The following is a 26,524-nucleotide window of genomic DNA, read 5'->3' on the forward strand; positions in this document are numbered from 1 at the left end:
AGGATACGGCGCTGGGCATTGGGACACAGGAGGTGTCTGTTATCTTGTCTAATAAATGCTCTGAGCCTTTTGACCCTCGTGATCCCTGGTAAAGGAATTTTGGGCTGAGCAGCTTTTCCTCTCTAAAACTGGGATTATGAAATAGCCATTACTTGTTGGAAGTGTTTTACAACCATTTTTTATCCATTTATGGGTTGTTTTCAAAGTGTTTCATTTTACATCGTTTATTGATTCAGATTACAGGTCCAAAGCATTCAGATTTGGACTATGTAGTGGAGAACTAATGCCTGAAGGTGACACAGAGCTATCCTCTTAGATGTATCTCCGGGTTTCTGGGCTCTGTCTTCACCGGTCACATTCACAAGTTACTGTCTTCTTCTGTTGACCATTTCAGCAATGTCACACGCTTACTCTAAGCATAGGACATAATGCTGGCAGGCTGGGAGGGGGGTTACACTTGCTGAATGCAGGTAAGTAGATTCCAAAGTTTAGGTTTTAAACCTAGATTGTGTCCTAAAAGGCTCTGTACGCATAACTGGAAACCTTGGTGTTCTGGACATCTTTCTCCCCACAATCCGGTAGCACCTCGTACGAGTGGAGACTTTGGTGGTCTGATCAGTGCCTCAAGTAGCAAAGCTATTTTGCTGGGTTAGCGTCCATCAGGAATGATACGCGTAACCTCGTGTCCTAAGCTGCTGTGACCCATCGCAACGTGCTGCTGCATTACCTCCATCACAGAGGTGCATTTCACCATGAGGCAAGGAACTATGAAGACAGGAAGGAGTTTGGGGTTTAAAACTGCTATGCGAAGAATGCACCACTAAATGTAATCCTTCTTTCAAAATTAGGTTGGCAGGAGCAGGGCAAGTTTCAGATTCTTGAAAACACAGATCGGAGCCTTCCTCCCAGAAACCAAGGAGAATTTAAATTGACTCTCTGGGCTGGCGATGAGCTGCGCTTCCTGCTTGCAAACAAACAAATTAAAACTGGCTGAACCAAAAACGCCGCGTTCCTGGAGGAGAGAGGGTAGGGATGAGAAACAGGCCCCGCTAGCACTAGACCTGTGCCACAGCTTGGCGTCAGGCTCAGGGCTTTGCTGGTGGTCCCCCTTTAGCCTACTGTCTAGGAAGGTTTCGCCAAGCCACGGTTGGGTTAGCCCAGGTTTTTCCAACATGATTATTTCTGTGTGTCCAACTGTGTAACAAGGATATAAGAGAAAGGTCCCAGATGATGTACAAAACTTGCCGTGAAAACGAGCATTGCTGAGAGCGTTGCCGTGTCCGGTCCTGCCTCTGCAGCCGGCACTGCTGGACTGTCCCCCCTCCGGGCTCCTTCTCCCCAGGCCTTGGGCCACCAGGCTTATGGAAACAGCTGGGTTTAGCGAAATCTACTGCATTGTTCAAAAACGCCGTGGTGTTTCAGTGCTGCGCTACCAGGAAAGGATGTGGCCTGTAGGCAGTTTCGTCGGAAACTGCGCTTTCGAAATCTGCTGCGGAGCCAAGGCTGTGTGCAGCGACTCGGCTCCCGGCCGCGAGGCAGAGGCTCGCTTGTAGGACTCGTGCCAAGAGAAGTTCCTTGGAAACTCCTCCCGCCTGTAGTGCGAACAGCAAAACTGTAGGGCTTGATCTGAACTCTAGATGATAAACCGCTGAGGTTTTGGCAGGGCTGCGTGTTTGAATGCCTTGTCCTTGGCCTTTCTCCTTCGGTAGATAGGTGAACCCCTGACCGGGCTGGCTCAGAAACCCCCGTCTAAGCTGTTAGCAAGCTTAATTTTCCACTGGATAGGAAAGGGGTTTGGGGATTTTTTGTTTGAAGTGTAAAGCCTCTCTTACTGTTTTGGATGGAATTTTCCAACCTTCTGGCTTAATCTGATATATTTTGCTGAATCAGACTTGTGCTGAGCCTACCCTATAGAGTCATAACGTGTCTCAAAGCTGCCGTTCCTCTTTCACGCTAGCACTAACATATAGTCTTGCTGCTTACTTTACAGCTAGGCCTGTAAGAGAGGACAGTAGCACAGGTCACCTGTCTCTCTGCACCTCTTGTGGTGCCCCGAGGCCCTAGTTTGAATAAAACAAATTTTTCCTAGCAAGTGTCTTGTTTTGGGCAGGAGGGGATAGGAGGGAACAGAAATGTAATCTCTAACTGGATCTAGCCCTGATTTTTCTTTTCCTTCTCCCTAAGTAGAAATCTGCAAGCGCTGTTGCAAGGGCAGGAACACCGATCACTTTTATCTGCCTTTAAATTTCGTCAGTGTCCTCAGTTCCCCGTCACGCAGAGATTGAGAGGCCCGCGACACGCGGCAAGGTGGGGAAGGGAGCAGGGGGACCTCACCCCCTATAAATACAGGAGGTGAGTTATGTCGTGGGGCATGTGGTTGTGCAGACGGCAGCAGCATTTGGAGAGCTGGTTTCTGCCGCACCAACAGCAGTGGTGGGACTTCAGGAAAATAAATGGGATACAAACAGATCTGTGGCTATAGCCTGGAGTGGCAATGAGTCTTGAGCCTGGGTGAGACTTTCTTCATGTCTCTCCTCCGTATAGGTCTCCTATCATTTCTCTGGATCCTGTCTTACAGGTTTTCAGCAAACTTTAAAACTTGTTTGGAAAAGGGGGGAAAATCTCCGTACTGTTGGGTGGTTCACAGGCACCATGTTGAGTCGGGGCAATCTGAGCTCTCGGTGCCCCTTCATACGTAGGTTGAACGGTCCCTTCATTCGAGCTCGTCCCTATGAGAAAGATGCAGTGGGAGAAGAAACCTTTTTCCTAATGACTGTGAAGGATAAGAAAACTTCCCAAAGGTTCGACTTCCTCTCTGTTTTCCTCTCTGAGGAGGCCCTGAGAAAAGTAAACAGTTATACTGCGAAGTTGGTAACTCGGTGCAAGTACCTGCATGCACTGCTGTGCATACCTGCACACGCGCACAGTCCTTTCCCAGATAGCTCAGAACCTGAGAAAACGAAGATAAAATCAAAAGACGAGTGAAGTTAATTATGTTTTCAAGGCAACTGGAGATTGGTGAAAAGTGCTGGGTTGAAATCCTGTGGGATTTTCTCTCCATCCTTCCAGCGAGACTTCTCCTTGCAGCCCTCCCAGTGCAATTCAGTGCTGATTCTGGGGAGGAGAGTTTGGTAGCTGTGGTGACTGTCTCCTACTGCTGGTTTCAGGTGTTGACAGCTTTGGGGTTATGGATGACACAGGTATCACTGCCAAAATGCAATTATCTTCCTTCCGTTACAAATTCTTCTTTATTTCCCTTGGCTGTGTGCTAGATGCAGCCTTTTATGGTGGAAGAAGCCTCGCCTTGCTCTGTAAACTGCACAGCACAAATTTGGATTCGATATAAAAGTTTTGGCTTTAAATTAAAAAAGGAACAAAAAAACCATTTTGAAATGCGACTGAATCTTCTTGTTGTTCTTCTTCTACCCACATATTTTCCCCTTTCCTTTCATCCTCACCAAAGTTTGACCTGCATTTTTTTTCTTTTTGGACAATGCTGAGATTGTTAGCCTAACTGTGTGCATGCCATGAGCACCTTTCACAAAAGCTGTCAGATAAAGTCACATTCCAGAAGGTCTTGAGTGTCTCATCGTTTTATAGAGGAATAGGAATGTCACAAAAATTCTTACAAGTGTAAGCGCTGTAGGACTCTCGTAGCGGCTTACTGGTGAGGCCGTATGGAGTAAGTGAATTAGAAATATTAGAAATTTGCCGTGATGGTTAAATGCCTTGCTTTCTATTATGTGAACTTGAGAAATAAGAAGAACCACCATGCATTAACTCCTTAGGAGAACCCAAGCTTTCAGGAATCTAGCTATAGGAGACCAACCCGCAGAAGTGGGACAAGCTGTGTGGGACAGTGTTTCTTGTCATGTCCTCATGCGCTAGTGTGAACTAAGGCCAAGCCATGCTCTGCTAACTCCAGCATTTTGCCCAACTTGACATCTCTGTGTCTGCAAACCACGTTGTCTCTTGTGATAAAGTACCATCAGATGCTTTCTTGTATGAAATTGCCGTGCATGTTTTCCAGTATGTTCACAGGAGTATTCATTCAGAGTTGTACTTCACCAGGAGCACATTATTTGAAAGATAACATGTGCTTCTTTTTTCTCCCTTAAGATTGCCAATCTTCCTTCAAAGAGTCATGAATAAAACAGAGCAGTGCCTCATAGTAGATGTTAAGCGAGAAGATGTTAAAAAAACCAAAGTCTGGCTTGGCATGGTCTTTCCATCTGGCATCTTCACTCTGGTCCTGCGAACAGCAATTCAGAGTGATCTCGCGGAAAGGAGAGGCGAGATGCGGGAGTTGATATGACTTCCCCAAGGGCGAGATCTTCTAGAGCTGGGACCCGAACGCTAATCTCTTTAATTCCAGCTCAGCGCTTCACTATAAGATAATTACTCTGTTTGATTAATCTGCGCCATGCTTCTAAAGCCGTAATGCTACATGTGCGTGGAAGAATCCCACCGCAAGTTGTCGTTGGAGTATCGAGGAGCCATTTGCTCTCCCTGACCCCTTTTTGCTTGAATTAATCTTTACATACAAATCGGTATTCCCTAGCTTTGGCTGGTCTTGCACTAATCTGATAATCAGGGCTGAAAAGCTCCGTATATTGCTAGTGTTCCTTGGGGAGCATGTTTTCCGTAGGGACAAAGAGTTTTTAGCTCATTCGAGCTAATACTTGCTAGATACAGGTACAATCCTAGTGATGACAGTGTCGCTCGTAGCTTTTGGGTAACTGAGTAAAGTGATATATTCTTAAGCTCAGTTTCCTAAAGGTCTGAGAGTGGTAACAGGAGACAGTCTGCGTTTTTCAGCCCCTCCCAAATAACCTTTTTTTTTTCCTTAAGCATTGAGCAATTTCAGCCAAATTTGAGGAACTTTAAAGACTTTGAATCCTGCATGCTCTGTGAAAATTGAGTAGCGGGGAGGTTGAGCAGAGAGGTCGCAGCACTTCCCTGGCTCGAGGGGAAGCTCTGCGGTGTGAACTTGCTTCTCGTTTGACGCTGGGTGATCCATATTGAAGAGGCTGTAGGACGATGCCAGCTCCCAAGCGCTTCCCCTCTTGCAGACGTTAGCAGATTCGCAGGCAGCAATTCACAGCTCTGAAAAGCGTGTAAATACTGCCCCCAAGCCTGGAGCCCCCGGAGCATCTCCCACCTCACGTGGCAAACTGTGAAATTGAAAATTCAGTGCAACTTTAATGCTTTAGCATTATAAACGGCAGAACGGATGTAGCTCAGCATACTGATGAGGGAGGTATTTATCGTAAAGCGTGGAGAGGATAGCTGGTGTTTGGCTTTGCCTTTGAAACCTTCCTGGAAGGCTGGTTTTGGTCTTAGACCTGGTAATGTGGGGTCCTGAGCAAGCAGCCTCCATCACACCTAGCAGAATTGAGGCAGATCTTCCAGAGGGGATCCTGGTCTAGGAGAGGTGGGACAAAAGCCCAACTTGATGCCTTCCAGGGAAACGGCCCAGAAAATGGAATCCACTATATAATTTATGAGAAGCCTTAAGTGAGGAAGGAGTGACTGATGTGGAACTGATTGTTTTTCCTGCAAAGAGAGTGAAGATATAGCCGAGAAGAGACCGAAGCCAGTGGTGTGCCTCTGGGATGAAAAGGCGAGAAGCCAGCAGCTGACAGCATCGGCATCTCCGCTTGGCAGCGGTAGGCCAGGACCGGAGCCGGGAAACGCTAAAGTTGTGGCTGAAGTGACTTGCTACTTATGTGTATCCTGTTTATCTTGTCTGGTCTGGCCATAAGCATCTCCAGACCCAAACAGAAGCCAGGAGTCTCCTTTTACTTGTCCTAACGTTGGACAGCAGGCTTTACCTTTGTGAAGGCGATTCTGCTCCTACGCTGGGTGAGTCTGTGCGGGAGCTGGAGCTTTATGTTGGAGGCATCAAAGAACTGCCGTCTTCCAGAGCTAAAAGCTGCCGTTAGGTCTTATCTGCAAATATCGGCTGCAGCAGACCTCGCTGAGGCGAAAAAAACTCTGCTTTCTAAAGGCACGACTTCAAAAATCAGCAGGTTCGTCAGTCTTTACCTCATTAGGAGCTTACTGGGAGGGAGGGCTCGTTTCTTGTTGGAGTCGATCTGCAATCGAGGTGGCTGGGTTTGCTTCGCTAGCAGGAGAAGGGAGGGCAGGGGAAGGCTTGGGAGCGTTTGGCTCGCCAGGGAGGCTCCCGGGGAGCCCAAACTTAGGAGCAGCGAATCTCCCAATTGCAATCGGTGATGCTATGGCCAAATTACTTTTACACCTGAAATCATCTCCTGAATTTGTGTCCTGATTGACACTTGAGTGCAGGGCCTCCGAGAACGCAGGCGGTTTTAGTTTAGGTGCCCTTACTTGTGAAAAGCACGTCTGAAAGCAAAGCGTGTGGGTTCTGCTTTGATTGCTCAGCATCTACACAGTAAAGCATCCGACTTTTATATCCTCTGGGATGATTTTAATCTCCTTCTGCAGAGGACACAAAATTCCCATGGAGCCGCTGGGTGCAAAATGCAGAGCGGAGCATCAACATGGTGCCTAGTGGCAACACGGGGAGTTTTAAGAGCCTGATGGGGAATTGGGGCAAATGGGGCCTTGGCACCGCCCCACGGATTATATTGGGTGGCCTTGCTCTTCAAGGGGTGTCTGTCTGCATGGACGTGGGGCCAGCTGGACTTCAGCTGGGGTGTAGGGACCATTTGTGGTGCGCAAGCCGCCTCTGCCGTGATTGCCTTTGTGCACCCTGAAGCTCTCTGAATTGTAAAGTATTTGGGAATTTTTCAGGAATGTGGTGGAAACTTAGCTTTTTTAAATTCTGCTGTGGCTGATGAGAGTTGTTGAAGGTTGAGAGAATTAGTGGTATCTCCAGGACTCCGTCCACATTCCTCCCGGTGGTGGGTCTAGCGAGACTTTTGGGCCGTTACATTTCCTGGAGGTGAGGTTAGCTGGTTGGGGTCCTGCGCTCCGTTAAGGGGTTGAAATGCATCTTTCTGAACCAATTTGAAGTTAAAACTATGCTGAGTACCAGCTTGGGGCAGCTCGTTTCTATAAAAAGCGAAGATTTACTTGGGGTGGTGTGGGCAGTCATGAGAGACAGCAACATCACCGCTCTGCTGAGGATCAGGCTTATTCTTTCATAGCCCTCAAATCCCGGGTTTGTTTGCGAAAGACCGCTTGCTTTTCCTGCCACCGGACCAAATACTGCAGAAAGCCGCACTGAGGAAGCGGCAAAGGGCTGGTTTAATCCCGAAAGAGAAAACTCTTGGTGTGCTCTTCGGTTGGTACTTCCTCAATTAGGGCCTTGAAGTCGTTCACAAAACTGAGAAACGTCTCATGGGGATGAAGCCGTCACGGGGTGATGGATGGAATGACTTAAGCATCTTTTTTTGGTCCGATTTGTGAGCAGAGCTTGAATTTATTGCCTCCTCTGTAAACCACAGATATGTTTGTCATTTGTAATTACATGCTTAAAAAAAAAAATCTTTATTTGGATTTTTAATTCATTCTTTCTCTTCGCCTTGGCGTTGGTTGGGATGAAATATTTTGGAGGCTTGCGGAGAGAACGGGGCAGGACTCGCTCCTCCCGCTGCTGGACGATGGGTAGCAGCGGTGCAAGGCCAATGCAAGAGCTACATGCCATCGCTGGGGCTGGTGAAGGCAAGCGCTTGGTGACGGCGCCTGTGCCATCCCCAGTTTGTGCGTAGGACGGAAAGGGTAACGGGAGTGGAGGCACAAAACAACATAGACCTTGTCCAAGGACCGCTAAAAATGAGTGGAACAGCCCCAGATATCGTAATCACTGATGAAGCACTACAGTTACGGCGTCCCCCCTTTTTGTTCCCATGATGGCCAGGTCTGATCCTTGCTCATGGCAATGGTGAATCCACCAGAATGAGTCCGTTCCTCCACTTTGAGGCTTTCCCGGGAACCCTGTTACCCTCGTGACAGCGTTGCGTGCTGGGCAGGGGACTGTAATAAGCTGAAGATGGGATGAAGTGAAGAGGAATCCCTTCCATGGATGGTGGAAGAGTTGCGAGTTTGGCCACTTCTCTTTTAGTACTTCCATCGGTTTGGGTTCACCCTGGTTCATTCAGTAGGTTAACTATTTTGAAGATTGTTGTAGCTTTTTTTTCATTTCAAACTTAATCTACAGGAGCTGAACTTCCATCTCTCTTTCCAAAAATACTGGAGTGATAGCCATAGGGATATGTGCAACTGAAGGCGCTCCCCACTATATTTAACATGGGAAGCAATGGTGGTAACTGGTTTGGTCTAATGACGATCACCAGATGCACACAGCTCAATTCAGCAAAAAGTGTGCATGTTTAGCATTTAATACAACTTAAAATGTCTACATTGGTATTTACATGCATGTGTAATAGTTTCTTTGTGAGTTTACTGAACTGAATCCTGTAGATTAGATTTTCACTTCTGGAGTGGAGAGAAAATTGTGCTACAAATCCAGTTTGGATGTTGGCGATCAAATACTTCCAACAAAATCGGAAAATGGTCTTTCCTCTGGGTCGTAATCTGTCAGTCTCTTGGAAAGCAGTAAGCTGGGTATTACCTGGGTGGTTTCTCTAAGTGCGTGGAGCACGTAGCTGCCATGCATGGTGCCCTCTCATGGGCATGACTATTGGGCTTAGATGCCTAGCAATACCCTGCTATGATGTCTTAGAAACGTCAAGCTGATGGTTTCGATTTTGTTCTTGAGGAAGGTCGTTCAGTGTCCAAAGATGCTGCAACTCATTTACCCAGGAAAGGTTTGTTCTTGTAGGTCCTTGTAGAAATCTGTTGCTCTGAAGATCATAGTTATCTGCTGCAACCTTCAGGTGATGATGATGATTTTGGGAAGATTTGATGTCTCAAATTCAGACTGTGGTGGAGAAGGCGTCTCATCGGCTGCGTGGTAGCAGACACTGCATGTAGCGATGGAACCTGAAAAGAGTGGAAAAAATGAGATTGTTCATGAATATTTTATTCAATTTCAAAAATCAAGTCCCCCCTGGTTACTTTCCGATAGTTACTTTCTGTTTGTGTGAGAATAACATATGGCAACATTAACCTCCCTGCGAGTGGGAGAGGGGTTAGTGGGGAAAATGACGTTCTCCTGATGAGCGTTAAATCATCTTAATAACGTTTTGATTGGGAAAAACATCCCCCAGTGCCCCCGAAGAGGCACAGGTTTTCTTGCGTTGCCTGTGTTTATTGTGTCACCTAGAGTTGTTTGGGGAAGATGAAATACCGCATGGATTGCAAATGCAGCACCGTTTAGGCTTCCTGAGGAATCATCAAAAAATGCAGTGATCTGCTTTAAATCCTTTTTATTTCTCTAGTCTGAGTGCCCGAAAGGAAGCCGGAGTCCTCCGAGGAGTCCGCTGATGGAGAAAACACTGCGGCACCGATACCCGGCGTGTGCATGGATTTAACATTACCACTGTGGTTGGACAGAGCGGGTTTGGCTGCTGCCAGAGGAAGCCAGCCTTCCTCGTGCATCCTCCTCATCCCCATGACCCTGCGGCGAGCCGCTTTGGAGCGGAAAAACAGGCACTTTTTTAGTAAGAGCAGGAGGAGGAGGCAAACTCGGCCCGTGCGGCAGCTCCCTATCTCAGCTCGACTTCCCCGTGTCGTCCTTCTCCATCACTCTGTCAACCCTCCTCCTCCTCCACCTCCTCCTCCTCCTTCTCCTTGCTGCATCCCAGTCTGCCCGTCTGCCCCAGCAAAGGCGTCGGGCACACGCCAAAGTGTTAGCAATACAGAGCGGTTGAATTCAGTGATATTTCAGCAAACTGTAATTTGTTTTGGCTGCGTTTAGTGCGCGAGAGGACAAATTCGCATGAAATGCATAGAAAGGCACATGAGTTTTGATGGACGTCGGCACAACGAGGGCGGCCTTGCCACGGGCACAGCTGCTGCTGGCGTACCCGTCCGTCTCGTTCTCGCAAATGCCATTGTCCGAATCCCGATGATGTATAATTGCTAAGTTTCTTTTCATACGGCTCCCGGCTGTGGACTCGGCGCTGTGCCGACGGGCTCGGCCCCGGCTGCCTGCCACCGCGCTGTCGAAAATGAGTAAGCCAGCGACGCCAAAGGAATTAGATAGTGTAAAATAAATGGTAGGTGGGAGCTTAAGGGCTGAAATTCCCCTTTCCAGCAGTTCCCTGAGCCGACGTAGCTTGGCACGCTCCTTTTGTGCCCTGCGAGCCGCCTTCGGGAGCTGGAACGCCTCCCTCAGCCTCTCCGTCCCGTGCTGACCCTCCTTAGGAGGCAGCGGTACTGAGACATCACTGCTGCTGCAATTTCTGCTGCTTAAAACTGGGAATAAAAGGGAGATTGTCTCTAAGATTTTTTCTTTTTTCCTTAAAGCGATGCTCGCATGGAGCTCTCTTCCTTCTAGCTGCTGATGTTGAAGCTCTTGATACCTCCGACACCTTAGAAGTTCTCTTCCTCCGAAGCCTCCTATGATATATTTAGCCTAGGAGCACTTCAGGAATGAAATGCATGGGTCCTCTCCAGCGTGGGGTTTCCAGGAGTTAGCGTACTTAATCGAGATACAGCTACACGCAACGAGCAACCCTTTGCTCATAAAACACGTGAATGAAAAAGAAATCAAGCAAGCTTTGCTAAACTGAGATTCGTGCAGTAGCGTAGTGTCGTCACAGGAAAAATTCCCATGGGCTCCAAAGTTACTGGAAGCAGGAGCACTGAGCGGTGTAGAGTTATAAAGAATTAAAAAAACCCCTTCCATAGCTTCTTTTTGGCAGTTGGAGAAACCTGTGTGGGCCAAAGCCATGGTAGAGTCTAGGTACGCATTTGAAGAAAGCTTTTGAGGAGATTTCACCAAGCATGATTTTTCGCGGTGAATTGAAATTGAGGAGATAAAATGCTAGAAAAGATGATGGAAAAATGCCCGGAGGTTGCCTTGCCAAGGGCAGTAAACTGATTCTGGGGGGAGCTGTGCTGCGATCACCTGTGAGATGAAGCGATAAATCCGGGATCGTCGCTGGCGTGTTTGCTGGGGGTGAACAGCCCTGCGGGAAGAGCTGCGGGCGCTGAGCGCAGCGTAAATGGGCACGAACTGGTTAAAAAAGTCAACGCTGGCGCTCGCTCCGCACGCAGAAAAGGGGGACGCTGCCAAAATTGGGAGGAGCTTTGCTCTGGGACGAGGAAAAGCTGTTTCCCGAGTGGGAGACCGGATGGAGAGATGCCATAGCCCGGTGGTTAGAGCGATTCGGGAGCGATTCGGGAGCGCTGCCTTCCCCACCGCTGCCCGCGCGCCTCCTTTGCTGGGCGATATTTGTTATTTCGCTTGTGCTACGACTTCCTCGTCGGCGCGCGGGGGCGTGGGAAGGGGAAGGAAATGACACTTGCTTTCTTTGCAGGAGGGTTTGGAGATCTGCAGATTAAAGGCTTTGTGTAAGAGCTAGATATTAGACTGCAGCAATAATGCCGTTGAGAAACCTCTTGCAGGTAAGGTCCGATAAAGCAACCGGAGACCTGGCCCTCTGCAAGATTGCAAACCATCCAGCTTGGCGTTGTAGCGTCAGACGCCGTGGAAAAGCAGAACAGAGTAATTCCATCGCCCGGATTTCTGTGCATCGGCATAGTGACAGGCAGCACAACCTTTTTCCTCCATCTTAGGCCCGTTCTCACATGTCCTCCTACCCCACAGCAGGGAAGAGCCTGCATCCTCGGAGGTCCTGGGTGGCTGCCCCGAAGCCTTCTCCTCCTTTCCCCTTCCATCATAGCCGTCGGTTAAAAGGTGGTGCTGGGGACAAAGCTCTTTGTCTTCATTTCTCCTTCGCCATTCTCCATTTAGAAGCAGCTAAACTAGAATTGAATTCAATTAAAAAAAAAATCTATATCCATTTAAGTTACTGCTACCAAAACGCTGGATGGGCAGCTCGGGAGGACTTGGTCGCGGTGCTCTCAGGCATTCGACTCTTCTAAAACCTGGGTAGAAGAATCTGTATTATGAGGATGTTTTGCTTCCGCCCTTGGCGGCCGTCACTCTCGATGCGCGATTAGAGGCTGCTGCTACGCTGCAGGCAATTACGCGTCTTTTTTTCAGCACTGGGGCCTGAAAATGGGGCAGAGTAACTCGATTTCATTCTTTTCTTTTCAACGGGGTTGAGAGTATCTCTCTGCTCTTCTAGCTCATTCAGATACTCAGGAATATAATTAGAGCACCTTATTTCTTGGTAGTTTGTCCAATAATACGGGAATAATGCACCGCAGCGAATACACCGCACATATGCTGGGAAAACTCTTCTGCACTCGCTTCCGAGCAGAGCTGCCCCGCTCTGGGCTCATCGAGGAAAGCTAGGAGGGCTTTGTTAAAAACTATTTAAAGCAGCTATTTAGGAAAGGAGGAGTGGTCCTAAAACCGAGCCTCAGCTAGCGAGCCGCAGCGGTGGTTGCCATGCACACGCCGCGCCGGCACGTGCCGGGGGTTTGAATGAGCCCGGGCTGCTCGGGCTTTGTGACGCCCGGGGCACCGTTGCTCCTGGTTACCTCCCGGCTGGTTTGGGTGCAATTGCCACGGTTTTTGTCCGTCCTGCTTTCTCCCTCTGAAGCCACCGCTGATGTGGGGAGCTGAGCCGGAGCCGCCGGGCGCCGCGGCACCCTCGCTGTGCGGGCGCTGCCGAGATGTCCCCCAAGCCCTAAGCCACGTGTGATGCCTTCACGGCAGGCGTTGAGTTGTTTCGCCCTTAGGCGCTTAATAGTCTGGGGATCCCTGCTAACACCCAGGAGATGCTTTGGTTTCTGGGGTCTGTTTTGGGTGAAAACGTGTGTAAAGTGGCTTTCAAGGCGCTGCATTGAGGCCGCCTCTGTGGTCTTGGAGGAGGCTCCAAGCTCTTGGAGGAGCCTTGAGGAAGCCCTCAGGCTCGCGCTCGACCTTGCAAGTGTCCAACCCATCTCCCTGCTCCGTCGCTAGCAAAAATCTCGTCCCGTAGCGACAATCTGCAGTTCATCTCCATATGTTCTTGTTTATTCCTTAAGCCTGGTTTAATTCGGACCAGGCTTGCACAAACGTAGGAGGGTTTTGCGTGTTGTAGTCGTGCTGGGGAACCCAAGCCACATCTAGGGGGCTCCTGGTCCTGCTGTCTGGTCGGACAAGCTCAGCTTTCTCTGCAATTCAAACGTGCTCTACCAGACTTTTAATTAAGCCAGTCTCCATAAGTGCGTGTGAACTGTTTAAGAGCTACGTGGAAGGGAAAGTGCGTGGCGTGTCCCAGTCCCGTGCAGGGTCTCCCAGCCACCGGCGCTCTTCTGTTTAAACGATGTAAATTTACAAGGGAAAAACAAGCTTCGAGTGCGTTTGTGCATCGCCGCCTTACTGCTCTGGAAAGTCGCCATGGCTGAAACGTGTCATTTGGGATAATCCTGAATGCTTGTGCGTGCTCGAGGCTTGGTGGCCTTTCCTCTCCCCCTGCCTGGCCCGAGCTCGCCAGTTCCCGGGCATCTTTGAGGTTGGTGATGTGATATTCGTAACGTCTTTTTTCTGTTTTGCTCTTCAATTTTGCCAGCGCTTAGGTGTTGAGCTTCCTGACCGAGTTCAGTTAGAATAAGCGGTGTGCACCAAGAGATTTTCCAGTTCAGCTCCGCGAGTGCAAGTTTGGTCTCAGCGAGAGTTGCTGCAGTGTCAAAACCTGCACCCTGAAAGCACTGGGAGCTTTGCTGTTCGCTTCAGCGTGTGCAGCCTGTGCCTACGCTTGCTGGTAGCCTGCTACCGCACCTCCATGAGAGAGGGCTTTTTACTGTTTTTGTTGGTTTTTTTCCTGAATGCATCCTGCTGCAAAGCCTGTAGGACCTTCTCAGGCAGGCTTGGGGCACGGAGTGACGGACCGTCATATGACCTGCAGGAGCCGGTTTCGGTTCCTCCATGTCACTGCTGCCTAGTAAACGCAGCCAAGAGCATGCTCTCGGGGGACGGGGGAGCATTCAGCCCCGTTTCAGAGAAACCTCTTCCTTGCCAAAGAGCTCTTTAATCCCCTCGCGCTTCCCACCCGCTCTGCACCTGAGTCCAGGAGCCTTGGAGCTGGTGGACCTCGGACCTCTCCACCCAGCCGCTGTGACCTCAGGCAGCCCAGCGTGCCGATACTTCACGGTTTATGAAGAGTGCATGGAAATTCGCACTCAGCTCTCAGCAAAGCGCTTCGGAAAGACACGGAGGAGCTGTGCTGCACGGGAACTTCTTGGGAGAAGGTTAGGTCCTAGCAAGCAAGCCCCGCAGCCTTGCCCCCCGAGCCCTGCACTGATGTGATTTGCGAATATAGTGGCCAGTTCTTGTGTCAGCCCCTTAAAACAATGTTGGAAAAGCTGCGATGGCTAAAAAGTTGTAGCATGTGTTAGCTACGTTCTCCTCCTTATAGAAGGAGGTTCGCAGGCAATGCATTAGCAAGGGTGCTTTGTAGTGAAGTGTCTGTGTGGGGCTTAATCACAAGGATAATAGTAAAAATACTTGCTCGTTTAAGCAGACAAATTTAAAATACCATGCAAACACCTCTCGTGAGTGTTATGGTCCGTAGAGATAGAGAAGGGGAGAGGTGGTTGTGTGCAGTGTGTGATTGGCAACCGAGCTATTGGGCTCAAGGCAGTTAAAAGAGCTCCAGCCATGCTCCCTGAAGTCTTCATCAGCGGCCACAGCGGCACCCGGTAATGCTGAGTTCCTCCGTGCAAATTCATTATACCGAGATGAGACGAAGCAACGGCAAGGCGGCTTTTGCAGAGTGCTGCTCATCCCTGCTGCGCGTGCCGCGGAGGTTTCGCTGCACCCCACCAGCGCGGGCATCAAGCCTCTGCAGAGACGGGTGCAGAGACTTTGCATGCATGATAGGTGATTCCCAGCCCTTCGCAGTTTAAAATACTACAGTGGAGAGCGGTGGTGGGAGTCTGGATACTTGGCACTTTGTTTGTTTGTTTGTTTTCTTTAAGAAGTTTAGGTAATGAGTCATATCAAACAAATTATGGTAGCTGGGAAAGGCATGTGTGATCTGTGTGGGGAGGCACCAGGTTTTAGGCTCTCCCCCTTGAAGGCTTGCTTTCACTTGGATGAAGGACGTGAACAATGTTTGGTTTTAAATAAAAAAAAAAAAATTAAAGTGGTATTTTGCAATTTTTTTAAACCAAGGCAAAGCAGTATGGGGAGGACTTCCAGCAAACCATGCTGCTTTTACTCCTGGTCCAGGGTCTCCACTAATGAAACAAGGTGGAAACCTCATGAGTAAAACCAAGCCTTCTCATCTTCGCTCTTAGGACTGAGGGGATTATAGCAACGGATTAAAGTGAAAACCCGCTGCTGCATGCAACATCTGGCACCACAGCTCGGTCATAGATTTTCCATCCATGGGTAGGTCTTGTAAAAGGGAGCCAGAAGTCATGGACATCTCCAGGCTTAACGCTGCGCGTCCAAAGGTTACACGGTTCCCAGGGCTGCGTGGTGGGGCTCCTTGTCCTGCGTCGCAGGGACGCCGCTACCACCGTGATGAGTCCCGCGGGTTTTGCCCTGCTGCCCCCAATATCCCACCGGCAGAAAGATCAAGGGCTTTAGCAGAACTCTTGCAGAAGTCTGCTCCGGGGTCTCTGAGCATCGAGGGGTTGAGGTGGTAGGTGCTGTGAGGTGGCATGGTCGGCAGCCCCAGCCATGGGTCTCCAGAAGCCTTTTAGTCCCAGTTCCTTGGACTTTCAACACCTTTAGCAAAGTGCTTCATGCTTTCAAACCTGATGCGTGTCCAGTTTGGGCCACAGTTATCCTGATCCTTACGTGTGCTGTGATCCCGTGGACCTCAGTGGTAGTTGGTGAGTGCGATAGCTCATGAAACTTTTCACTGAGCACAAAAGCGGCAGGAGAGCTAATGTTGTTCTTTGGTGCCATGGTCCGGAGCAGTCCACAGGAACTAAAAGCCCTTATGTGATATGGCTTAAAAAGATCGATTGCTTGCCTTCCAGGATTGCTCCTAGGATGCCCTCCACCGTCTCAGGAGTCGTCCCCGTGCAACTAGTCTGCAGGTGAACCAGCGTGGCAGCCACCGGCAAAAGCCCATCGTGCCGTCCGCTGAGCACTGCGGCTGAAGTGGGGTAGGAGCAGGTCGCGGGGCTGCAGGGGTGACGTGGGTGCCCGACCGGCATCGATCGCGGTGAAGGACTGTGGGATGTGCAACACCGATGCTCTCAGAGGGGCCAGGGCTGTTTGGTCGGCTCCTGGGGGCCAGCAAAAGGGTGCTCACAAAATAAAAGCGTTAAGGATGGCCGTAAAGGGGTGATGCTTTTTGAGCAGTGTGGATAGACTGTCGGTCTGAACTTGCGACCCGGAGGGAAGGGGAAAAAAAAAAGCACAATATCCAGCCTGCAACAATGTTGTATTTATATCTTCAGCTCAAAAATCCATCTGGGCGCAGGAATGAAGAACATCCTATTGCTGGCCGGAGCTATAACCATTTTTAGAAATCTGGCCGGAGCTCATTTCTCGGTGCTGCTTCCTGACAGGCTGCTCGGCTTCCCTGCCCCGGCTTCCCAGCCTGCGCGCGGAGGAGACGGTGCAGAAGACCGGGGGCTTCGAGAGAACCCATCTACTTAATCAGGCGGGCCGTCTTGCATGAACCTGCCTAACGAACGCCCCGTCGCGCTGTCGTGGCTGAGCCCCCCGTTCGTTCGGCAGCCTTTGGGGTGGTGTTGAAGAGGAGGGAACCGGGATGGGAGCAGCCCCTGTGGGATGTTTCTCCAAAACCTTTGGGAGATCTGGGGCTGAGAAGGATGAATTGGGTCAGTGCGTGCGTTCACCTCCAAAAGCAAAAACGATGGGATGCAGCCGTGAGCCTCCTTTTACAGAGTTGTATTCCCGTTAGAGAAGCGACTGGTAGGTGAGCCCACCTTCCCGAAAACGGAGCTGGTGCGAAGCCCAAGGTGGCACAAGGTAGCTCCTGATGGCCCTTCTCGACCTAAACTGCCCTGCTAAATATCGATAGCATCTCGTTGCCACTTCAAAGCTGCTTCTAGCAAACCTGGAAAGCGAGGGGGAGAGAAGGAGAGAGCGAGTCACGTGAATTCTTTCTCTTAATACGTATTTATATTCATTAAGGAAGTCCAAAAAGGAAGAGGAATAAAAAGGTTGCAGATGTTGTAGTGGACTAAAAAATCGCCCTTGCAAGTTTTGCACGCCACCGTACGCACAGCGTGGTTGGCAGCTCTGATGTCCATGGCATCGCGCTTACCAGTACTGCCGTACCATCCTAAAATGAATATGGGTAGGGTCACAGCTTGTTGGGACACCTACTAACATCCATAGTGGTAGGTATACCGCTGTTCGCTTATCAGCTCGTCGTTGATGGGCGCCTCTCGCGTGCAATTGCGTTATTTCCCGGGAAGCATCTGCTGGCTTCATGGGATGTAGCTTTGAACAGCCGTGGTCCATGACCGGCTTTGCATAGCTGTGGGGTTTGGGTTTTTCTCCCCTCACCGTCGGTCTTGTAAAGATGCTTCGTCTCCTTAAAAGCTTTCCTGGGTGTCTTCTTGCTCCTTCCAACACTCCTGAGAAAAGAGTGAATTTTTGCAGTCTGCTTCTCGGCGAGGATCGGTGCGTCAGTCCCAGGCGTCCCGCTGGCACCCGGCCTCGGTGCTGCTCGAGCCGCAGGAGCACGTCCGGGAGATAACGAAACGGGGCAGAGCAAACACGAGGGCGAGACTTCTCCGTGTGCACGTGGCAAGCCAAGGAGAGGAAAGCAGAAATATTTGGCAAGGGCAACGCTCGTGCTGCAAACGGAATGGGTTTTTTCTTTTTTATGTATTTGTTTCCCCCAGTTCAGAACACGTGATTGAGTTTGGAGGTCCGGACGCTGCTGGTTTATCTCTGGGTGTGCCTTTGCTGCAGGCTCTTATCAGGTGTGTCCTGGTGAGCTAAACCGCTCCAACAAAAGCCTTTCACGGAGCTCGAGCGTGCGCCGTAAGCCGGGTTAACGTGTTTAGCCAGGGTTGGTGTCCGCGTTGTTTTAATTCAGGGTGGAATCTGTCCACAGTCAGGAGCCTTGAGTATTCCCCGAGAGAAAGGATGAGGGAAAGGAGAAGCACCAAGAGGCAAATCCACGAGAAGTCTTGGCATTTGCAGCTGTCGGCTGTGCGGTGGTACTTCTGTTGGTATGGCGAATACGCAGAGCGTTGCATTTTTATTTTATTTCTTTTTTTTTTTCCACCAGGAAAGGAGGTAGTAATTTGACGTTGCCCCATTTTCAGACGGGGAGCTGTGTTTCTCAGGCTGGAGCAGGAACGGCTGGAGCAGGAACGGCTGGAGCAGGTCAGCTCGGTGCCTTGTGCCAGGGCCACATCCCAGGCCACGTCCCCGTTTTGGGCTCGTGTGAAAACCGGTGGAAGAAGCTGTTTATAGCGGAAACCAAAACAAATTGGTTTTATACTCGGAGGAAAAATGAGGCGGTGAGGTGAAGGATAGCTTTATTTGGCTTGTTTTTTTAAATCTTGCTCTGCTCAGCTCTCCTTAGCAGCAAAGCCTGTTCAGAGTGATGGTACAGCCAGTTGTATTTCCCTTTTTTCCAATTGATTTGTTTTGGAGAATCTTTTGGCAACACTTTCATGTATTTTTGAACTATCAGAATCCAAAACTAACATGTTGGTGACAGATTTAAACTGATTGTCACCAAAGGGTGGAGAAACGGTTGTCAAAGTGCCTGAAGCTGCTGCTGTGCTGGGGTATCCTGTACTGCAGGAGGGCTTGGGAGCTGCTGGGGACTAAGGTGCTGATGTTAAACTGGACTCCTGATGTTTCCAGCCTGCGAGGTCTCTGGGGTATGGCCTGCTGCTGCAAGGAAGCGCTGGAGATGCAAAGCTTCTCGGTGCCACTATAAATAGGATCTTTTGATATTTGTAAGGTCAGAACTGCAAGGAAATGAACCAATGTTAAGTCAGAGAGCATTGCAAACCTTTCACTTGGGCTTCTCTGCCTTGTCTCTTCTGGCATTTCAGTACTGTTATTCTCTGAGTATTTATCACTTTTACCATGTGCTGTGCAGAGTGTTTCGTATTTGGTCTCACCTGTGGTGCAGTAACTATTTCCATGTGTTTGCCCCAACCTAATTTTTTAAACACTTTTAGCTCTGGGTCGGTTCTTGGTACTCATGTGCAGCATATTTTTTACCAAAACGCCAGTGTCTATCATAGGAAATGACCCCAGCTGGATCCTGGAGAATGGAGTGAGCTTGAATTCTCCTTGAATTAAGAGCGCTGAAGTCCCACAGGTAGGATTTTGCATCGTTATGATCCCACGTGGCAGTTGAATTCTTGCCCGGTTTTGGTAGGCAAATTGAATGCCGGTGGGGACTTGGAGAAGGACTGAGGTAGCACCCACAGGCAGGTCCGTGCCCGGTCCAGCGCAGCTCGTCGTCGGGGTCCCTGTGAGCACTAACGAGGCCATCATCCTGATGACTGTGCTTTACGGCGGCCCAGCAGCCATTCGAGGCTCTCCCATGCTCAGGAGCCTGCTCCTTAGGGTATCTGCAGAGCCATATTTCCATAAGGGACCATGAAGAAGGGCATAACTGAGAGAAGACAAGGTTAGCAGGAAGGTAGACCTAGTAGCATATAAATGTAGTTTTATGGGCACTGCTGTCAATGAAGCTCAAGGAGGAGCAGCTGCTACTTGACCTTTTATTTGTTCCTCCAATATCCCTGTTCATTCAGCTGGTAAGATTTAGGGTTTTTTACTTTCAGGGCAAGGACTGTCAGGGATACTCAACAACACGGCATCTTCGTCAGCATCCCCATCACTGTCGTAATTCAGGTGGGGATTGGAAGGAGGAAATCAGTAGCTCTACTGATTTTTTTTTGCAAGGATGATTTTGTTTCCTCGTGTTAAGAAGTGATAAAGCAAGGGTTTGCTCTGGGGAAAGGGGTGATGGTCCGCTGGTGGCACTTACCTGCCAGACCGGTGGTGGCTTGCCAGCGGAAAGTCATCCTTTTCCGCTGTAGCAGCTCGCTCACAGCGCTGTCCCGGAGGATCTTGACAGATTGCAAACACTCAGTGCAATCATACCATCCCAATTAGCATAATGACACCATCTAATTTATGCACAAATTGTCCTCATTTATGTGTGTGGATACGTATGATTAAACTAAGCATAGAACTGTGTCTCACTGAATACAACTGTTGAACCATGAAGCTGCGTATACCACGAAATGTTTGTGTCTCAGGAAATTGTGCTGCAAAATACGTGGGGTTTTATGTTTTTATAATGCCATTTTGCCCCTGATGTTCTGGTAGCGGCAGCACTAGCTGGTGGCAGGAGGCAATGGAGAATAAAGGATTCCTGTACAGAGATTTGTCTGGATTAAAGGCAGCTTTAATTTGCCTTGATACCCTTGGCTTTCAGCTGGATTACCCAGGCGGTGGGATTTGGTTCTGTCTAGCCAACTAATACCAGGCTTACTATTACTTTAATTATTTTAAGAGGAGAGAGAACAATCCTATAACTGTAGGCCTCTCTTGTCAACCCCATGTGGAGCAGATCTGGAGCATTTCTGTGTATAATGTTTTATATTAACCCTAAGAAACCAAACCAGCCCATACTTGTGATCGTCTAAAGTCCCATCGAACGCTGCAACTCTCAAAGCACTTCCTAAATGGGATTAAGATACGTCTTAGCTTGTTAGCTGGTGTTCTGCATTTTCCTATGCAAATCGTGACATCTGGGCAGTGAAATTGTGCCGTAATGAGCAGGGCGGTGTAGCACAGAAACGTCCAGCTGGTGCACCTTGAGCGAAACTCGATTTTGGATGCGTGCTAGTCCCTGTGCATCCAGATAACTGTTTATCGCCATGAGCTGCTGCTATGTGCTTGCGGTGGAGACCGGTGTGGGCATCGCTGTGTTAGAAGTGATCAGAAGCTGTTCACCGCCACGCGCTTAGCTCTGCCCATGCCGTTTTCCTGTTGTTTCTTGATGGAAACCAGCACCAGAGTTGCAGTTCTGGGTTCCCAAACTCAGAGATAAGCTGCCTCTGTTATTTGTTGAGGTGCAAGCGTGGCTGAACCCAACATACGTAGGTCCAACGTATAATAGTGGACAGATTTACCTAATTAATATGTCTTCATCCAAACCTATGTAAATAACTGGGGTGATCTAATCAGACCGGAGGGTATCGGGGTGGTGGGTGGTGGACATGGCTTGTCACGGTCAGCTGACTGCGCCGTGGCAGGCCCGCGCGGCATTCGTATCCTCAGGATATTGCAGTTTTGGAAGATTTATCTGGCAATCGGATTACGTTGCTGGCACGGTGCGTCGCGGTCGGGTTGTGCCAAGGCAGAGCAGGGCGAAGGCTGGTGCGTGGCCCTCGCTTAATGAGCTCCACGTGGGACGTGCCACCGTCTGTCGGTTCTGCGGTACGTGTTTGCTCTTCGGCAATCGCATTTCCCCTGTGGACAGGCCACACAACTAACCTCTGAGTACAGACCTGGACGTAAGATTTTCCTGAAAGTATTTTTAACATAAGATGTTTCAGCTGTTACGTACTTGAGCAGCTTGAGTACATGTCTGTACCGCGCTTTCTTTGTCAGAAAGAACAAAGTTTATGCGTCACTGCAAGTCATGCTTCAAGAATTAGTCTGTTTTTCTCTTACTGATAATGTTTTATAACTATCTGAACACACACCCCGCTCCAAAACTATTCAAACGTGTTGCGTTGACTTCTGTATGCTTTTGGGTCAGGGCCCTCAGTCTCCTTTGTTTTCCTTCTGTTTTCGTATTTGCTCTTTTAGTTACCTTCCAATGTAAGTTTTTCCTCCGGCACGGTGTCTGCTTCATCCTGGAAGGAGATGTGAGCGTAGACTGCGTGTGCATCTTGCTCCAGGCTTTGTGAAAATTCAGCTTTATTCCTGCTTCCCTTTTAACTATCAGACGATGCTAATAACTGCAGCTCAACTGGAGGGAGGAGGGCAAAGGGGAATCTTTTGTTCCTTTAAGACTTTCCAAAGCTGGTTGTGAATGTTAAGTCTGGAAACTTTTCTTTTCTTGCATTTCTCAATACTGTCTGAGGCTGCATTTTGGATCCAGGAGCTTTGTGAATGACTAAATAGACCAGGGAAATATTGATGGTATAGTTGCTTATGGAAACTTCCTGATTCGGTCTCGTAAAATCTGCCTGGAAATTCCCTACTTTGTATTAAAAGCCGTATCGTTAACTAGCTCATTTGGTGGATGGAAGGACTTCGTCCCCGTTTTACGGAGCAAAGAGGACAGGCTGAAGGCTGGGCTGTGTTTCCATAGCAGGCTGGAGGAGGAGATGCTTCTGCTCCATGAAAGCAGAGCTCCTAGGAGGCATCATGACTTGGGAAAAGCTGGATCATAAGGAAGAAAATGCAGGAAGTTTGGGGGGGAGCAGTGGGCTAGGCATGTGGGAGACACCAGTGGGGTGTTCACTTTGGCCCGGAGAAGAAGAGGAAGCTGAGGCCTTAGCTATTCTCCAGTTGCTCTAAAGAGGCAAAGCTTGGGGAAATAATCCTGCCTATCCAAATTCTATGTGTTTTTTTAATCTGCTGTCGGATGTAAGAGGGGAGCTTCTCTGTATTGGCTCGGAAATCTGTTGAGGCTCTGTCCCCCAGCACCTTACCCACAACCTCCAAGGGATAAATCTGAAAGCTAGAGGTGAAAATGGAGCTTGCTGGCTGCTAGTCGTGTGCTCAGATTAGTCAGTTATTCTAGCAGACCTAAGAGCAGGCCTGAGCTCCAGATCGCATTGCTCTGAAAGCCCCCGTTCTATCACGCGTGCCTAAATCAAATTTTTTGTTCTTTGTAGAGCAGAATCAGCCTTGTGTGCCCATCTGATTGAAGTGCTGAGACTTGTCTAATTGAACGGGAGCTCAAGTAAACAGTTGAGTAGATGCAAAGCAGCAAGGAGATCACCCAAGCGTTGCGTCTGAGTGCCGCCGTGGCTCGGCACCAGCCGAGCAGATGGCTGGGTCGCATCCTGCCCTGGGCTAGGCAGCCTAGGGGGTTGGGAGAGGAGATATTGGTAGGAAAAAAGTATTCATTTAGTTAAATAGGTTCAGTTCATAACCTACAGATGCCCCAGGTCTGTGATCTCATACTGTATAGCATCAGCCCAGATCATAGCACTAGTAAAAAGAGAGGGGTTGTTGTGCAGGGGTTGTGTGATCTCCTGCAAAGGGATGGTTGCCAACCCAGGAGACAGGTCTGTTGTGGGCAAAAGGTATTTTGGGAGGGAAATGAGAGAAGTGGAGCATGGAAACAACTTGACCTGTCGCACAGTAGTTGGGATCAGCTGGGAGCAGTCCTGGCTGCCGGAGCAAACCACCAGTGTGGCCCCAAATCCTGCTGTGCTGCCTTTCCTGCGCTGGCGTTGAGGGCTCGAAATCCCAGAGCTGGTTGGAAAGGAGGTTGGTTTGTCCAAGTGTGTGAAAACATCAGAAAACATCCTGACAGATGACCTGAGCCGCAGGGACAAACTTCAGCCAGTTCCTTGGGGGATTGTATTTAACCCTCTAGCCAAAGGCCGTATCCAGACAGGCTGGGAAAACGCGCTGGTGGCTGCCTCACTGGTATGTGGCCATCAGAAATCTTGGGGACAGACAAGTTTGGCTTTCTGGCCTCTTTAGTTTGGGTGGGAAAACATCAATGTAGGTGGAATAGCTTTTTCAAATGCCTCAACCACTTGCTGTAGGTAAATGCACGCTCCTGAGAGCCGAGGGCAAATACAGGGCTTGTGCTTCCCAGCAGTGGTGGGAGCGATGGAAAGACAGGGCCAGAGCAAGGAGCAGGAGGCCAAGAACGTGACCGGTGGCCTCGCGCGTCCCCGGCCGCGTGCGGGACGCAGCAGTACCTTGGACAAGTCCGTGCCGTTGCTGTACCTGCTTCTGCAACCATCCTGCGGGTCAGCAGAGCTGGTGTTAAAACTGTCTTTAAGCTCAAATTCTTCACTATTAGAGCAGCTAGGAGCTTGGAGAAATAAAGGATGGACTCGTAGTGCAACCCTGAGATGCGGTTAGGGCTTGAAGTTGAGTTCGTGCTCTCGTTCTTTAAAATTGACCTTACCGCTTCCAGGAGTGTGGGATAGATGCGGGGGGAAGTAAAACCAAAGAGAGATGGCTGTTTTATCAGACTGTATTTCTTAACATAGTTATGGAGCACCTTTCTTCGCTTCAAACTCAAGGAGGAATAAATACGCTCCTGGATGGAAACGTTCGGGTTCAGAGCATCCCGTAAGACGGAGCAGGACCAGGCGGCTCGTAGCTCGCCGGCTGGCTTTGGCACACCAGCCAACGTTGCCGGTGCCCTCCCCGCTCTGTGAATGCTGCTATTGTGCCGATTCACAACCGGCAGCTTTGTGCCGGCCTTGTCCCGTGACCGAAGGGCCTCAGCGCCGCGGTGGAGCGAGCGCGGGAGGGTCGGGGCAGCAGCTCCGGCTTCCCCGGAGCCTCCTCCCCCCCGATGCTGCTGCTTGCCTGCGCCGTGCCGTTGTCTCCAGCGGCTTAGCCTGAATCTTTCCTTCTTCAAAGGGAATTTTTAAGATGTCCCTGAGATAAAAATCTTACTAGCTGGGGGCCTTCTTAGCCGTTACCTTTTTGTCTCACCCCAAATGCTAACATACATGTTGAGCCATGCTGAATGTCACACTCTCTCCTCCTCACTTGCAATGACTGTTTCTGACCCATAAATCCCCTTCTACTGGCTGTGCCTAAAAGCTCTTTCATCGCTGGAAACACCCAAGATTGTGCCTCCTGTATTTAAAATAATTCCACATATTCCTCCTTCCTTGGAGCGAGTCTGTCTCTCGCTTCACCCTTAACAGAAAGTTGCATTTTGCATATAGGTAAAATGAAGTGGAATGGGTTTGCTGGAGGGCTGTGAAAACACTCAGTTTTCCAAAAGTGTTGCTGAATTGTAACCGTTTGATTTAAAAGGCTTGTTTTTTGGTTTATTTGCAGGGGGCCCCGCTAGAAGAACCTTTATGGGATCCTAATGACATGCAGGTGGATGATTTACTTGTGGTAATTAAGGTAGGAAGAAGTGTTGTTAATTTTGGCATCTCGGAGTTTGCCCTCTTCTTGAAATAGAAGAGGGACAGCCCAGCCATCGCGCTATTTGAGGCTTTGGTGCTCCGCGCCGGCAATACGGAGCAGCGCACGGCCGAGGCAGGAACTTGTTGTTTGAGCAAAGTGTTCCTTTAAACGCCGGGGGAAGGGATGGCTTATTTAAGAATTACCTGGGAACAGAACTAAGTGGAAAAAATCCTGCTTCCTCCCCCGAAGGATAATGAGCTCTCTGTTGGGCTCGAGCTGGAGGTGGCATGACTCTGATTTGAAAGAACTCAGCACAGGGATTATTTTGTTCTGCTGAAGCTTAGTGGTTGCGGTGGAATTCAGGTTCTGACTTGTCATCTTTAAAAAAAAAAAAAGAACTAAAAATATATTTTATTAGTTTATTTTCTTGAGCTTCTGTGGAAAGCTGGTCTATCTCCAAAATGGGGTGAGAGAGAGTACTCAATTTTTTAATTAAGCACAGGAAAATCCCTGGTCTTTAAACACTGAAGCATTAGCCAAAATTGGAAAATAAAATAATGCATGCAGTTAAAAGTGTTTATAAGTAGTTTTTGTGATATTTACTCTATAATGTCTAGATTCTTGTCTTGCCACGGTTCGGTTATTTCTAGCATAACTTTTTTGCTCAGGATTAAGTATCGTGGCAGTGAAATTATCACTACTGGAGGTTGTACGGGTGCACGTCGGTCCTCTTCTTTGCTCTGCCTTTTGGTGGAGTTTGTCCTGGAGAGAGGCTTCCTTGGCTTGGTGGTCTCCACCAGGATTGCAGGATTGAAATCTTAGAAGGCAGAACATTTTTTTTCATTCTTTTTGCCTGGGGCAGCTTATGTGGCTGTGCTCGAAGGGAAGTGACGGGTGTTGGCAGCATGATGTATCATATCACGCTGTAGACGTTAGGAAAGGATTGTGGAAACGGTGGGAGCAAAAGACCGCTCGGTCTGTCACCTGCTGCCGAGTACAGTATAACCGCTCGTGTTTTACCCCTTCCATCGCTTCCCTGTACTGACGGGTCCATTATCTGCGTGGTCTAGGTGTTAACCATTTCTCCTCGTATACAGCCTAAGGGTTTTTTTTCACTAATACCTGTATTTGTGGTGTTCTCCATTTGGCCAAACCTTTTTTAAAAAAACCAACCAAACAGAAAAGACTGTCTTCCTCTCCATCTCCCAAGCTTTGCATCTGTGCCTGCCAGGTCCTCACTTTGGAGTCTGCCCATCTCCTGCGTGATGCGTCGCCTGTCTGGCTGTCCTGGGTAACCTTAGCTTGACTAATTCTTAAATGCCTGATCCGATTTGTGCTGCAATCCCCGAAGAGGCTCTTACCAACTTGCTAAGGTGATCGATCGGGCTCTGAGTTCCCACCAATATAACAAAGCTCTGCAAAAGATACCCAAAATACAGCAACGTTCGATGCTGTCCCTGGGAGCACAGGTGGGACCAGTGCCACCGACAGGACTTTGTTCTTGTATTTATT

At 49.2% G+C, this 26,524-nt stretch overlaps 1 protein-coding gene across 4 annotated transcripts in view; it reads left to right on the forward strand.

The window, feature by feature from the left end:
* Positions 1 to 26,524, forward strand: part of PTPRA (protein tyrosine phosphatase receptor type A) — a 108,463-nt gene that overhangs the window by 27,545 nt on the left and 54,394 nt on the right. The window contains exons 3-4 of one of the 4 annotated variants that reach the window (XM_064511633.1): positions 18,186 to 18,283; positions 24,938 to 25,009. The exons of 1 other annotated variant lie outside the window; for it this stretch is intronic. In XM_064511633.1, the coding sequence (XP_064367703.1) occupies positions 24,977 to 25,009 (33 nt within the window). In that variant the 5' untranslated portion in view covers positions 18,186 to 18,283; positions 24,938 to 24,976. The remainder of the gene's footprint in view (positions 1 to 18,185; positions 18,284 to 24,937; positions 25,010 to 26,524) is intronic. 2 more of the 4 variants (XM_064511632.1, XM_064511635.1) reach the window with 2 other exon arrangements.

Source organism: Dromaius novaehollandiae, chromosome 4 (assembly GCF_036370855.1).
Source record: "Dromaius novaehollandiae isolate bDroNov1 chromosome 4, bDroNov1.hap1, whole genome shotgun sequence".
Lineage (NCBI taxonomy): Eukaryota > Metazoa > Chordata > Aves > Casuariiformes > Dromaiidae > Dromaius > Dromaius novaehollandiae.